We start from the raw sequence: 16,543 nt of genomic DNA, 5'->3' as shown, positions 1-16,543 counted from the left end.
GGAGCCGCCGCCGCCGCCGCCACACCTAGTGGAGGAGCCCGGGAAGGCGGCTCGGTGGGGGCTGGGGCGGGGAGCGCCGGCGGCGGGGACGGAAGGGCGGCGGGCGGAAGGCAGGAGGCTGCCGGGGCGCAGGCTGCTGCGGGGGCAGGGACCCCCGAGGCGTCGGCCGCGGCTCGCTCTGTCACTGGCGCGGGATTGGGGCGCCAGGGCCATGGGCGCGCGCCCCTGAGGCGGAGGTCGCGGGCGGAGGGGAGGAGGCCCGAGAGGGGCTGCTGCGGAGGCCGCGGGCCGGGGACTGCGCGCGAGGCGGCCGGCGGCGGCGGCACCACCACCTCCACCACCACCACCACCACCACCACCACCACCTCCACCTCCACCATGTCGCGCTCCGTGCTGCAGCCCAGTCAGCAGAAGCTGGCGGAGAAGCTCACCATCCTCAACGACCGGGGCGTCGGCATGCTCACCCGCCTCTACAACATCAAGAAGGTGCGCGCGGGCCGGCGAGGCCGCGGCGGGGCGGCGGGCGGGCCGAGGAGGGCCGGAGGGCAGGGGAGGCCGCGGCGGGGCGGCGGGCGGCGCCGGGGCTGGAATCCCGGCCTCGCCGCCGCAGGCCCGGCCCGGGGGCGCCGCGATGCGCCGCGGCCTAATGCGGAGTCCCGGGCGCCTCCCCGGGGGCTCGCGGGCCGGCCGGGGGCGGAGAGAAGCCATTTCCCGGCTCCCAGCGCCCGAACGCTGCCCGGCCCGGCTCCGGGTGGGGGGCGCTGCCGCCCCGGCCCGGAGCGGGGTCAACGGGACGCGGGGCTGGGGGGCTGGAGGAAAACTTGGGGGTTCCGTAACTGGGGTTTGAATGGTAGCAGTGTGGCGGAGATGGGAGCAGTTTTTTCTCGATGTTTTGGTGTGTAAGTGTGGGAATGTGGGCAGGGAATGCCTCATCAGGATGCGCCCCGCGCCCCTGCGCTTTGCCCCTTTATTTTAGATTGATTGCTAAATAAAAGCCGTTTGAGGGCGTGTGGACGATTTGGGATTATTTCGTATTGAAGGTGGAGAGGAGGGGGAAGTGAGGGTGGAACCAATTTTCTTCTGAAATACTTCAGGGTTGTGAGTCACTAGAACAGGAATAACAACCTTCTCTCCCTTCCCTCTTTACTCCTCCTCATCTTGGTTTTTCCAACCCTGTCTGATAGTACCAAGACACCGTTTCTTAAAGTTCGGTGTTGGCACAAAATGAAAACTGTAAATATGTTGCTATTACTGCCGATTTATAGCATATGCTGAGAATTTGAGTAGCTGTAGCTAATAGGCCCATTGAAAGTCTTCGCATGGCTTGAGCAGATTAAGGAATGGAAGGCTGAGTTGCGGTGAAGATAGATAGAACAAATATTATATTAATTTATCGTAGGAGAAAACAAAATCCTTTTTCCTTTAAGACGAGGTTAGTAAGTTTTAAAGAATTTGATAAGAGAAAATTAAAGAGAGAATTTTGGGGTACAGTCTAGATCCTTAGAGTTTCCAATGTGTATTTGATGTCATGTCTTCATAATTATTCTTGTTGGCTTTTTAATATATCGTGACTATTTCCTTTTAGTTTAATCATCATAATAGAATTATGGTGATTGTAAATTAGGGCTGCCGAAGAAAGAATATCTTTTTGAAAATCATATCACGGGGTTCAAGTATAAACTAAACAATTTGATCTAGACACTAATTATAAAAGAGAAAACTCTCCTGGCTTAATAGTGATAAATTTTGCATAAGGATAGCTGTGCTCACGGTTGCTCACCTGGATGCTGTGCAATTTGGAGAGTAACTGCAACATGCCTGTTCAGTTGGTTGTATTTTCTGTGTCAGGAGATCGCTGTCGTTAAAAAGAAGCCTTCTGCATTTACCAAAGAGCCCTGGTTATACATTTATGTAGACTGGGAATAATTTAATTTTAGGGAGTGTTGCTTATAGGTTGCGTTGACCTGAACTTTTTTGTGAGCATTATACTCCTTAAAAAGTTGGAAATTGGTTCCTATCTGAACTTTGTCCTAAAAATGAGCAAGTCAAACGTTACTGAAAGTTACTAGACATGTGGTATTGTGGTTAAAGGAAATGGTTATGATGGTTTCCAGAAGAGGAAGTGAGAGTTAACATCAAAAGTGATTTGAGTATTTGGGCAAAATAGGTTTTTTTAAGCTTTCATTGAACATTTTTATGGTGTAAATATGATCAAGCTTTACTTATTCTGTCTTCATAAATTAAATAAGATTATACTAGATTCTAAGCGTTTGAACTCTTGTAATTCCAGTTCACCGCCTATTCTCAAAAGGTTATTTCTTTCACTTCCTGTTTTGAGAAATTTCAGGCTCTTGTATTACTGCACTAGTAAAATTTGAAATGAGTTGAATGTGATCATTATATCCAAGTGTCAAATATTTTGAGTTATTGAAATGTTGTATTTCAGCACTTAACACATACTTATGGTTTATTGAGAAATATTTTATCTACCTTGCCTGATTGTGAGTTCCTTCTGGACAGGGACAGTGTTACCCATTTGTGAATTGCTAGTACTTAGGGCCTTACCTGGTCCTTGAGGCCTTCAGTTAGGCCTTGTTCAAGTGAATAATACTATATATATATTATATGTATTTAACATATTTATGAGTTTGTGTGTATAATCTTGCTCTAGTTTTAATAATAATTTTTGGTTTGCTCTCCTTGTGTAATTTTGCATACAAATGCATCAGATAGATTTTGAATCTTTCAGCTTGTTGTCTGTAAGACTGGCATATCTTCCCGGCTGGCTAGGAATTGAAACATTTGTTCAAAAATCTTGCCAAAAAATTAGTAAGATCTGTTCACCATGTGTTTATAAGGTTCATGCTGTCTGCATTTTTTGACAGTATAAACCACATAATCTTTTCAATCTCAATCTCCTAGTCCTAAAAAAAAACCTTCCACCACATAATACATGTCTGCCAGTCAATTATCACATTTTTATTAATGCATTAGATTGTCTATCAGATCTCATTACTCTGCTGTTTCAATTGGAAGTTGCAATGGAAATATTTTAGTGAGCATACACAATGAAAAATACTTCAGTGACCTAAGTAAAATAACTTCATAAGTTGCTATAATCAAGAATAATGTGCTCTAATGCTTGTTAGGGGGCTGTAACATGGTTACTGAAAAATATTTTCCTTTTATAAAGAAAATTTCATCAGTCAAAATATTTTGAGATCTTAATATGTACAGATTATGAAAATTTTAAGGAACTTGTAGCTTAGTCAGGGATGTAAGGACACATAAAGGAGGATTTTAGGGAAAAGACATGAAGGTAGTAGATAATTTTACATTTAAATTTATTTCTTAATCCCTTAAAGTTTTTATTTTTTATTAAAAACAGGTCTTCCCTTTTCCAGACCTAATGATGCTACTCACTTATAAAGTGATTTTTAGCACTTCTCAGGCTCCTTTTATATCTCTTACTGTGGCGGGGGGCAGGCAGTGTGGTGGAAGTAAATAGCACTGTGCCTGCCACAAGTTAGGAAACCTACATTCCATTTTTCAGTCTGTCACTGAGAGTTCTGTGACATTGGGTAGTTATCTTGACTTCTGTGAGCTTCATCTTTTCTCATCTGTAAAATGGGGGAAAATTAACTATAAAAGGAAGGCCAAAGTCTCTTCCAGCTCTGATTATGGTATCTTTACAAGTAGAAGTTATGGCCCATCTTAAATAGTAACTGAGCGCAGTTTACTTTTTTGTAATATAGGGATGGTAATTCCTGCTGTGCGTGCTTCACAGGATTGTTTATGAAGATAAAAGGCAGTAACAGTGTGCAAATAGTTTAAAACTTCTAAGAATGGAACATAGTATTTATTTAGGAGTCTCAGGAACTTTTTTGGCAACATTGGTTTTTCTGAAATTTTATTGCTGTTCAGCAAATACTTTCCCTAATCCCAAAAGAAAACATTTTTGCTGAATTTAAAAGTATTCTTTTGTTGTTTACTCTTGTTTTTTCTGTCTCCTTTCTTTTTCTTCACCATCACCAGCGTGAACTTGGTAACTGTACCAAAAAGTCTCAGTTAGTACTTGCGTGTTTTACGTCTTGTTTAATTATTGCCTCAACTCTAAAAGACAAAAGGAGAAAGACCTACCCAACTATTGCAGACTTTTTTTTTTTGAGGAAGATTAGCCCTGAGCTAACATCTGCCAATCCTCCTCTTTTTGCTGAGAAAGACTGGCCCTGAGCTAAAATCCCTGCCCATCTTCCTCTACTTTATATGTGGGACGCCTGCCACAGCGTGTCTTGCTGAGTGGTGTGTAGGTCCACACCCAGATCCAACCGGCAAACCCCCGCCCGCCGAAGCAGAACGTATGAACTTAACCACTGCGCCACTGGGCCCGCCCTGCAAACTTCTTTTTTAATGGAGTATTTTTGCAGATTTCATCCGACTTTTACGTTTTTTGTTGGTTAGAGGAATATTTTTCTTTGTTTCCCCCACAATTCTTTTCCCATGATTTTGGACAAATGTATTTCATGAGGAAAAAATTAATAGAATGGCAGCATAAAATTGAAAGTCCACAGCTGGTATTTGCTTATACAATAGAGAGAGAAAAAAAAAGATGTGTGTGAAGGGTGCAGTGTAAGATGAAGGGAGAGGAACCAGCTCTAGTCTTCCCTTTCAGGGTTGTGTTTCTCTCCGTTTAGGGCATTATTTTCTCTGTTGGTCATTCAGGAGCAGAAGCATGTTCCAAAGATTGAATTGTGGCGAGTTCTAGACTAAGTCGTCTTATTAGTATAAGATTTGTTTTCTCCCAGTGGGGTTTTGTTATAGAGAGCCTTAAACATGTTAAGAAGTAAAACATTTCAGTACAATGTTATTTGAAGAAATGATTAACTAGGAGTTTTTCTCATCACTGTCAGATTAAGTAAACAATTTACCAAAGTCTAATTACAGTATTTCAAATTCCTAATAGGATCAAAATTAAGATTTTAGTACATTTACTAAATGTACTAAAGCCAACTAAAAAACATCTTGGGAATAAAAGAGTACTGCTAATTTTGTAAAGTCCAACACGGAAAGAAAGAAACTTACTGGTTGTACTTTCATAATTGCATTTCTTACATTTCATGTTACAGGGTTTTCAATGTAAAAATGATGCCATTTGACTTTAGAAATCAAAATGTAAAACGAAAAAAGTATACTGAAATTTCAAAATTAAAAACAAAATATCAACTGAGGAAAAAGTTGCATACGTCATTAAAATTAAGGAAGATAAATGCTGTTTCATTGTTTCTCTTAGTTTACACCTTCCTTTCTGCTTTATATATACTTTTCCCCCAGTTTAAGCAAAATTTCCTATTTATTTTCGTTAGAATTGCTTGTATGGTTAGTCCTTTCACAGTATATATTTTAATATGTCAGGGACTAAACTTGAGAAATAATCACAAAGGAAAAATAAATATAACCTGAAAAGTAAATACAAATTTATTTCCCCCCAAATTTTTAAATAAATTGATTTTTAAAATTCCTAATTCGAGGGGCTGGCCCGGTGGCACAGCAAAGTGCGCACATTCCACTTCGGCAGCCTGGGGTTGGCCGGTTCAGATCCCAGGTGCAGACATGGCACCACTTGACAAACCATGCTGTGGCAGGCGTCCCACATATAAAGTAGAGGAAGATGGGCACGGATGTTAGCTCAGGGCCAGTCTTCCTCAGCGAAAAGAGAAGACTGGTAGCAGTTAGCTCAGGGTTAATATTCCTCAAAAAAAAAAATCCTAATTCTAAACTATTTCTCATTTTAACACATTACAACATTAAGCAGAAGTTTCCATTAATAATCACCCTGGTACACTCATAATATGATCTCAGTGGTCTTTTCATACAAATGCAAACAAAGTTCATACAAAAGTAGTCTACACTGAGAAAAACTATTTCTGTAATACAATTCCTTATTTCTTTAAGGTTATTGTGTTTCAAATCTAATTATATCTACCACAAAAATTTCACTAATGAATATAAGTCTAATGGCAAAAATAATTATATCAAGAGTCCAGACTTAGGAGTCAATAAAGAAAGGTACCAATCCAAATTTTTATTTTTCTAGAGTAATAAGAACTTAATCTCTCCAAATTCAATTGCTTTATCTACAAAATAGGTACCTACACCACAGATCTAAGGACAAATAAAAGAAAAAATATAAAACACTTAGCATATAGTGAAGTCTCAACACATGGCAGCTAGCATTACTTTTATTACACATTACTTTTATTACACATTACTTTTATTGGACAATAAAGAGATGAAACTGCTTAGTTCTAGTAACATATAAGACATACATCTACTAAACCTGATCCAAAATTATTGTTGGAATTTTCTTTAACACTAACACAACTAGTAAGTCATCAAAAAAGAAAATAAATCAGATTTTCAATCATCCTAACCAGTCAGGACAAGAACTTTCAACACTGACACACTTTTTCATCTGGGCCTCCTCATTTTTAACATATCGGATGTAGCTAGCTGAATATGTCCATTCCTTTAAGTTATTAAGTTCTGTTTCTGGGGCTTGAAACATAGTGGACGCTTAATAAATGTTCCTTTTGTTTTTCCTATTAAATCCAGCTTAAGACCACCTTTAGGAGACATTTCTTAACTATTCCTTTTTACTATTTGATATTATAGTTTGATATCTACTTACTGCTAATACGAAATAACGATTTGTATTTCAGAAGTATGTTTTTCAGCAGTCCTTTAAAGAGCAACTTCCTAAGAACAGTAAAAATGTGACCATTTATAACGCTTCTAAAAAACTATAACAGAACACCTTTGTTTTATAAACTGAGATGTTTCTGTACATTGGAGGCTGAAAAATGTTTAAGGACAACAGTGACACAGACATCTTGTTGTGAATTGAGTAATAATTAGTAACTCTCATTTGAACCACTAAAATTTTTAATAAGTTTTGAAATGTATAATGGGTTGAAATATTTCTTAAGTTCGTGATTTTCCCAGAAGTTGTGCTTAGAAAACAGTAACCATAATTTATATATCTTTAAATTTGTTATTATTGACTGTGATTAACAGGTAGTTATTGACAAAATTACATTAATTTTATAGTATTTCCAGTAATTGCAGTATACTTTCCTATCACACCTCTTTTTTTTTTTTTTTTAAAGATTTTATTTTTTCCTTTTTCTCCCCAAAGCCCCCCCGGTACATAGTTGTGTATTCTTCGTTGTGGGTTCTTCTAGTTGCGGCATGTGGGACGCTGCCTCAGCGTGGTCTGATGAGCAGTGCCATATCAGCGCCCAGGATTCGAACTAACGAAACACTGGGCCGTCTGCAGCGGAGCGCGCGAACTTAACCACTCGGCCACGGGGCCAGCCCCCCTATCAAACCTCTTAATCTAAACTGTAGCAGTGGATTACTTAAAAAAATTTTTTTTTCATCCACCCAAGCTCAAGGAAAAGTTCAAAGCAAATTGATTGGCCAAAATGTGTGATACACGTGAGAAAAAAAAATTGGAAAATTAACCACGAGTACTAGAATTTGAGACTTGTTCTGCAGTTGGTAGTTTTTCCAATATTTATTGAAAATTTTCACACTGTATTACTTTCATTATGTTTCAAATTAGAAAGTAAAAGAATGAGAGCTAAGTTGCTTTTATGGTCCATGATGTTAGGCGACGTGTATTCTTCCTCTAGGCATTAGTGTCAATTTGTTGAAGGCTGAAGGGAGAATCTTGGTCCCTTTATGCCTCCAGTTTTGCAAAACCTCCTTTAAAAACTATGGTCTTTCTTGTTTGTTGAGTAAAAATTAAATTGCTCCTTCTAGCATAAATTGGTCACATTTTGTGTTTTTCTCGTCTTCCCTAACCTGATTCAGATAGGGCTATTTCTTTGCTCTCACAAAAACCGTTCTCACTCTGATCCTGAGTTCATGTTTTTTTCAATTAAGTTATTATACTAAAATTATTTCATTCTATAGTATTTTGGCAAAGGAATGTGTTTTATTACTGAGTTAGACTAGGACTTAAAAAATAAAACTGATTGACCTAATCAGGTTTTTCCCCTGATAGTAATTACTCCAGTGAAAGTTTTGAACAGCTGAGGTGTTGAAAGAATGGAGCATGTTCTTATACATGTTTTTGGAGCATATATTTTCAGATAAGCATTTTTAGTGCTTTGGAATCTTTGGGTACTCATAGTTAGTAGTTTTAAAACCTTGAGCAAATCGCATAATTTCTCTGAAGCTCTTTTTCTTTCTGTCGCGTGATGTTTTAGATAATTTCTAAAGCATAGGTGTTTTGCACATACCAGGTGCCCAGTAAATATTCTTTTTACTCCCCAGTCTTGTATCTTTATTTCCTTTTTTCCTGATTGTTGCTTAATCTCTTATGAATTGATAGAGGATGATTTCTATCTATATTTGATTTTTTTAACATCATGGTAAGTTCTTGAAAAATATCTACCATTAACATGTAATATTAAGCTGTGGGGTGTAATCTGTGGTGGGGCAGCCTGAGGAAAGGACTTCGGAAGGCATTTTTGTAGTAGATTGGCAGAAAGATTTGTTTTAAAGTCATCCTTTAAAACCATATAAAGTCTAGCCTTGAGGTTTCTAGTCAAAGACGTTCTTTTGTGGCCTGAATAAAATAGTATGTGGTTTTCTGAAACATCTTTGTTCTTTATTTTTGGTAATAACATTGCATTTGTGTTTTGTGAAAAAATGAACTTGGAGATATTGAATTGACAGTTAATACCTAGAATTGGTTAGATGGAAAATCTTATTCTGATAATTGAGGACTCACTATAGATATTCATATGTTTTCAAAAGTTTTATTTTAAAAAATAGAAGATAATTATTTAGAACTTATTTATTAAGTACTAATGTGCTGGACACTGGAATAAACACTTAATGTGCATTTTGTATTTTAAAAATCTGAACAGTCTACCCTATGAAGTATGTAGTAATAGTCTCCTCTCTTTATGGGTTAGGGGACTGAGGCTCAGAGGTTAAGCAGTTTGCCTAACATCATACGGGCTGTGATCTACTTGATTCAGAGACAGAGTTCTTAATTATTATATTTCACATTGAATAATCTTATCTTTGATGAATTTAAAGATAATTAGAATGTTCATGGAAAATAAAGTTCTAATTCTGAGAACTGGAAATTTAAGTATATAAGTATTTAAATTTGCTTTAGATCTGGAATTTTAAATTATAGTATTTCGTGCATTATCAAAAGCATGTTGAGTCTAGATAAAGTAAAACATAAGGTTTTGGGTTGGTGAATTCTGTCTTTCACATATAATTTCCCTTTTGTCTGGTGAAATAGCCTATGTGAAAAAACTTTTTTTGGTAGAGCTGTAAGATTCAGGGATTTAGACTAAATTTTGCCCTGTACTCACCTTTCTCTTTTGGGGGCAGGGATTGGGTGGGGATAGAAGTACTCAAAAATTTTATTTAATTGAATTGGTAATTTGTTAATTTTTTTTTGTTTTGAGGAAGACTGGCCTTGAGCTAACATCTGCTGCCAGTCCTCCTCTTTTTCCTGAGGAAGATTGGCCCTGAGCTAACATCTGTGCCCATCTTCCTCTATTTTATATATGGGATGTCTGCCTCAGCATGGCTTGATAAGCTGTGCTAGGTCTGTGCTGGGGATCCAATCCAGTGAACCCAGGGCTGCTGAAGCAGAGCATGCGGACTTAACTGCTAGACTACTGGGCTGGCCCCTTGTTAAACTTTTTGATTCAGTCTTTATGGTTAGCGTTTCTGAAATGTATTAGTCTAAAATGTATTGGTAACTAAGTATAGTAGTATATATTGTTTTTTTAAATGTGGTACTTCAAAGGGTGATAATTTTAAGAGTGAAAGATTAATTTTTTGTAGTGTTGTAGCTGTATTAAGACAAGATAGGGTTTCAGGTTTACCAGTTGCAGGCTATGTTCTTAAAATATAGGCTGTTATCTTATAATTTCTTTGTCCTCAGAGTCCTCAAAATGAAACTTTTTGAGTTAGGGTGGGGAAGATGATTAATCTTTATAAACTGAGACATCTAGTTAGTTGAAATTTTGCTATACCTCTTTAGTATACACTAAAACATGTAGTAGGAAATCCTCCTGGACTAAATTATTAAGTATGGCTCTTTGCAAGGATTTATTTACCTAAATGTTAACTTTTAGTTAGGTCATAGTTTACTTTTTTCTTTACTTTTTCTTTTTTTGCCTGAGTATTCCCCACACAAGTGTCTCTATTGATATTAAGTAAATAAATCAAGTAGGTTGATTTCAGAAAAAATTAAATGGGCCCTAGTACTTCTGTTTAGTGTCTGTGAACCTTGCATTTTTTATTAGCATTTTTTGAGTGCTCACGGTATGCCACATACCCTTGTAAATTCTCTGTGTCCAGAGGTGCACGCCTGCACACACTCATGTAATGGGACTAAAAACTTTTTGAGCAGGTTGTAATTATCATCACCTATTTAACAGATGAAAAAACTGAGGCACAGAAAAGTAAAGTTACTTGCTTATGATTACAGCTAGGAAGTGATGGAGCCAGGATTAGAACATGGACAGCCTATCATGGAACTCATGTTCTTAACAACTAGGCTAAACTCTTTATAGATTGAACAAATCTGATATGTTTAGACTTAGGATAAATAAAAGAAATATGTGATAGGGAGAGGGAATTGTCAGTATTGCTAGTTGTATATACTATGATAAAAACTATTCTGTGATTACTATGCATATGAAACGTTTACTTGGGTAATTAATTATAGCTATTATTAACAATAGCTAACATTTTTAGGGTACTTGTGTGCCAATCCTTTTGGTAAATACTGTACGTGGTTTATTTATCTCTCTTCTAATCCTCATAATGACCCTGTGAGGTAAGTACTAATTTCCCTGTTTACCCATAAAGAAACTGAGACTAGGAGATGTTATGTAATATATCCAAGGTCCCATGGCTAGTAAGTGGTAAAGATTGAAATCCAGTCAGTCTTATTCCAGAGTCTGTGTTCTTAACCTTTATGACATCCCAGTGTAGTATGTTTAGATATGGCTTGGTGAGCAGTGTGGAAAAGGTAATCAGTTCTAAGGAAGGAGATTTACTCCTTTTAGTTACTTGATTTTAGTTACTTGATTAAATTCTTACACAGTCAAATTTGTGGTCATTGGAAATAGGTATGGTAGTCTATCACTTGCATTATTTGGTAGTCACTACTATTGTTAGAATGGATAGCTGAATTTTTAAATAATTAGAATATAAGAGAATGCATATCATTAAAATCTGAACATAATTTGGAATCACTTTTGGATTTTCTGCACTACTTCAGGCATGTTTATGAAACTTGATTTTCTTTATATCATTGATGTAAGGAAATGCTAGTGGCTATTTCCATTAGGACAAGTTCTTAGTTATGTGGTTCTTAGTTATTCCTATTTTAGAGTATAATTTTTTTGGAAGTGGATTAATTGGAAGATTAATTTGTGAAAAATAATATTTTGAACAAATGATAACCTACTCTGAGGAAAAGTCAGGTATATTTTAATATTAAATATGTTGAAATGGAATTTTGTCCTTGTGTCAATCTGGTTAAAGATTTATGAAGTTCTAAATTTCTTAATTTTATTTTATCTAATTATGTTTGAGAATTAAGAGAGTTCTGACCGCGTTCCTATTTCCATTTGGAAAATATAGGAATGTTTGCATTGATATTTGTACTTTGGCTTGCGAGGAAGTTAGGTGATATTTGAAAAATAGTTTCAATTTGAGCTAAAGTGCAAAAGTCATCCAATAACAATTTATTTTCATTCTTGGCTACCATTTCTTTTTAAGGTATGTAAAATTTCACTGATGGTTTTGCTCCTATTTTTATAGTTGCATGTAGTCTTTATTTTTTCCTTTTAGTATTATTCTAAGTTGATTTAGAAAGAGCACCAAGAAGCTGACATGGCTGTACACTTACACAGTAGTATTTAAATATATATGAATAGTATAAACTCTATAAATCTATTGTATACTAAAACTTGCTACTTAGAATACCTTTAAAATTGTAGCACCATATAGTTCTAATCTTGTTTTGTTATTAATAGTTTTCAGTGCATAAGTTCTCTACTGAAACGTATGTCATAGTTTGACAATCATTGTTTACACGTAATTTTCTCTCTTTTTATTACAATGCTTCCCCAGCAAGGACAAGTTTGGAAGGTTTGCAAAGCTTTTCACCTTCCCTCTGCCCGCTTGCCCGCTTCAGATCAGTTTCATGTTTCATAACTTCTCTTTCTACAATCCACAACATAGCCATAGTAAACAATGAAAAAACATTAAATTTCAATACTGTATTTCCTCACACAGAATAGAGAGATAGAACTTTTCAAAGGACACATCCTTTTAAAAATGCAATAAAAAGTTAAATAGGAATGTTACAATTTTCATAATTCCCTAAGAAATAACATCTCACTAGCACGCAGTTAATTAAATGTCACATAATGGAGCAATGAACAATATCGAAGATAATATTCTGTATTGCTGATAGTTCAGATAAAAAGTTCTTTCTAATAATTATACCTGACATATGTATAATGCTTGACAGTTTACTGCAGAGAATGCTATACTGCTGATGTGGTTAAAATGTAAACATTTCCATTTGTTCTGTGCTTAAGAGAGAGAGAACAGATGTAGATTCAATTCATTGTTTGAAGTACTGCTGGTATGATGGAAAACAGTGCTGTAACTCAGATGTTCAGAGCAACAGGCAACACACTTTAGTACTATAAAGACAATTTTAGCAGCTTCCAGTTCTTTTGAACTAGGGCTCTTGTATTAAAATGTTTAAAGCGAATGAGGAAAACATTTTTGAGGAGACATTTAAACATAAGCTTATATTTTATAACACTTAGAAAGAAACATTTCCAGTACTCTACTGAATATTTAATTTTGTAATATTTTATTAGCTTCAGATGAATACAATCCTACCTCAAACCAAGAATTTTTTTTCTTTTTCTTTTTTTTTAGGTTTGAGCTTTTTCCTTCACTGCTGTTCTGCGCTAACTGCTTTGAAACTTTCCATGCATTTTTTTCAGTAGAAGAACATCTCTGTACTGTCTCCCATTGCATATTTCAGCTGTGACAATCCCTGCACTTTGCCTATTCATTTTATCACCTGCTCACCAAAAACAATAAATATCTCTCTAATTTCTGATTACAGATGTGCTTTTATTCCTTGGTTTTAGAAGAAGGATGTATTTCACTTTTTTTGTTACTGTTGTTTTATAGGCATGTGGGGACCCCAAGGCAAAACCATCCTATCTTATTGACAAAAACCTGGAATCTGCTGTGAAATTCATAGTCAGAAAATTCCCTGCTGTAGAAACCCGCAACAACAATGTAAGTCTTCTAAATTTTTGTATGTCTTGATTTTAACCACCTGTAGGGAAAGTTATGGTCAGTATAATGTTTAAAGTAGCTCTTATTTATGTAATTCTTTATGTTTTGATATACGAATTACATACATTGATTAAGGGCTTTTAGAGACAATATTCTTATCTCTGAAACTAGAAAAAATGACTCAGCTACATTGTCATTTTATTATAGAAAACATTAGAATTAATTTCTTATACACTTCTTCCTTTTCAAGTTGCAACAGAGAGTAAGGTAATAGATATGTATGTATTCCAAATATTTGCATGACTAATTGGGGAGTTTTTTCATATAGTCATAAACATAACTTTATTTTGAAGCTAGTAAATGTCTTCGTAGAGCTTTTTTTTTTTTTAGTAATTAGCTATGTCTAGATTTAAAATACATTTATTTCTCTAGTATTTTTATAATTGAGAAAACCATTTCTGAAAATTAAATAATATAGCAAGGTGGTGGTGTGGATCTTTATTATCCCGTATTACTTTTCTCAGATGGGATAGTTTCTCATGGTGTATTGAAATATAGTCATATTTAGAGTCTTCCTGATATGTTTTCATATCTTTTGGTAATTCTTTATAATAATTTCTATGACTGACTAATTTTGGAAAATTAGAGTTATTTTTCACCTTAACATTGCCTTTTCATATAAATTTTCTTGACTTGGAATCTTTCTGTATGTCTTCGTTTTTCACTTTTAATTTTTTTTGTTTTGGTAGTCTCATGTTACAATTCTTGCTTTTTTTTCTTTATGTGCAGTTACTCTAGAAATTTCCTTTTACATATGATCTCTCTACTTTTAAGAAGCTGTGTTTAAGAAATATTTTGTCATTTTTTTGGTTTCCTCAAATCACATATGTTCATTGAAGATTAGTATTTAACCTGTTGGTACCACTTTTACTTAAAAATATTTTAATGTAGATGGAAAATACCACTCAGAATTAATAAAATAAATCTGTTAAAGTGCTTTTTAAAGAAGTTTTTAAAAAGAATCTGTTTTTCGTGACTACAGGTTAATAGCGGTCTTTGTTTCATAGAAGATTGTGCTTTATAATTAGTATATTAAGGTATCACAATTAGTTCTTGAATACAAACGAGTGATTCAAAGCACATACTTCTTAAGAACATGATTTGTGTGGAGAACTCTGTTTTTCTTTATTGACATTAATTAGCCAACTCATCTGAGAGATCATATATTCACTCTAAATGAGAGATTTTATAGTGAAAATCTGTCTTTTAATTTCATAGACACTTCTCTTTCTCTTGTCTCATAAAATCTCTGAGATGTGAGCTCTTCAGAGAATCTTTTAAGCTTAGTTTATATATATATATATGTATGTGTTTCTAAATTTCCATGTGAGAATAAGCATAGTTCCTGAATATGAGCTCTTCTCTTAGAAAATTACCAAGATGTGGTTTAATATATATTCACTGTTTGATAACAGTAAAATTTTTTGTTAACGAGTAAATTAAGAATCTTTGCTGTTCTTGATGTGCTGGGCACACTGTTTAGAATAATGCTGTTGTTCTGTGTTTTTTAGTAGTTTTACTTCCCTTCCCAACTTTTATAACACAAAATTGATTTTTTTAATAACAGCTTTATTAATATACAATTCACATACCATACAGTTCACCCATTTAAAGTGTACAGTTCAGTGGTTTTTAGTACATCCACAGAGTTGTGCATCCAATACCACAATCAATTGTAGAGCATTTTCTTCACCCCAGAAAGAAAACCTGGACCCATTAGCATTCACTCCTGGTAACCCACCAGCCCTAGGCAAACACTAACCTACTTTTTGTCTGTATTCCTATTCTGGAGATTTCATATAAATAGAATCATGTAACATATGGTCTTTTGTGACTGGTTTCTTTCACTTAGCATAATGTTTTCAGGGTTTATCCAAGTTGTACTTCATTTCTTTTTATTGCCAAAAAATATTCCGTTGTGTAGATATACCACATTTTATTTATCCATTCATCAATTGATGGATATTTGAATTGTTGCTACTTTTTTGACTATCACGAATAACGCTGCTATGAACATTTTTGTGTAAAAGTTATGTGAACATATCTTCTCTTGGATATATGTATCTAGGAGTGGAATTGTTCCTAGATATGATCATGTGGTAATTCTGTGTTTAATCTATAAAATCAGTTGTACAGTGTTAGTGAATGTTATGACTACTTGTAGAATTTACTCTGATTGTTTTGTTTGCAAGGTCTGAGTTTTGTCATATGGCCTTTACAACTATTTGGTGTAGTACTATTCTGCTGTTTTTTGTCTACTGAAGTACTGTATACTGAGTATGTATAAAGATTGTGGTCTCAGTTTTGGTCTAAACCTGATAAAATCCTCTTGAGAAGTTCCTGGACAGCTTGGGTTAGGAAATGAGAAATGAGGAGTTCAGTTTTATTATTATTTTTTAATTCCATCGAAGTAGTTAATGGAGGTTTCAGGACTGGAAATGACAGCAGCATCTGGAATTGATAGGAGCTTGCAGATTTCTGGCTGTAAGTGCACTGAAGAAATAGTATTGATATCACAGTTGGGGTTTTTCCCGTCTTATTCCTGGTCTTTGGGTCACTGTATAAATATGTGCCACAGAGCATGCTTACTTTATCTCAGGGATCAGGCAGAATTACTGGTTACCACTATTTCTGTTTTGATTCGTGTCGTACAAACACCACTTGTCCTCTTGTTTCAGAAAAGGCAGTCATAAAAAGAGATTGTTTTGGTGAAAAATTCAGCAGCATTTTTTTTTTGAAGTTTCTAAAATAAATCCTTACAGAAAAGGCTAATCCTATTTTGCAGCCAAAAAATTGGTGATTCTTGATTGTTTCTTTGGTAACTGCTCCCGTTCCCATACTCTTAGATCTTGTTAGAAGCTATGAGCACGTAGATGCTTGGTGTACAACAAAGGAGGGGACTGCTGACAGCAGGATTGGTGCCTAACATGGCTTCGACAGTGATGATGTTGCACTCTCTGGAGTCACTTTTACTGTCTTGCTCAGGCCCCTTTATGACTAGTTATAAACTTTTGTCTCCCCCAATTCTGGAGTTAGAGAAAGTCTAGACCAAGGAATGGATTTTTTTTTCTCAGTCATGATGTTGAACTGAATGCACTGT

The 16,543-nt window shown here is 35.9% G+C and overlaps 1 protein-coding gene across 6 annotated transcripts in view; it reads left to right on the top strand.

Moving 5' to 3' along the window:
• The first annotated feature begins 251 nt into the window (after positions 1–251).
• Positions 252–16,543, top strand: part of NCKAP1 (NCK associated protein 1) — a 94,585-nt gene continuing 78,293 nt past the window's right edge. For 2 of the 6 annotated variants that reach the window (XM_070580386.1, XM_070580385.1), the window contains exons 1-3: positions 360–486; positions 12,187–12,204; positions 13,273–13,383. In XM_070580386.1, coding sequence (XP_070436487.1) covers positions 379–486; positions 12,187–12,204; positions 13,273–13,383 — 237 coding nt within the window. In that variant the 5' untranslated portion in view covers positions 360–378. Of the gene's footprint in view, positions 487–12,186; positions 12,205–13,272; positions 13,384–16,543 lie in introns of all 6 variants that reach the window. The other 4 variants (XR_011528468.1, XM_070580387.1, XR_011528467.1 and 1 more) reach the window with 3 other exon arrangements.

This window comes from Equus przewalskii, chromosome 17, assembly GCF_037783145.1.
Source record: "Equus przewalskii isolate Varuska chromosome 17, EquPr2, whole genome shotgun sequence".
Lineage (NCBI taxonomy): Eukaryota > Metazoa > Chordata > Mammalia > Perissodactyla > Equidae > Equus > Equus przewalskii.
Note: the sequence above shows the minus strand (reverse complement) of the source record. Positions and strands in the feature narration are given on the sequence as shown.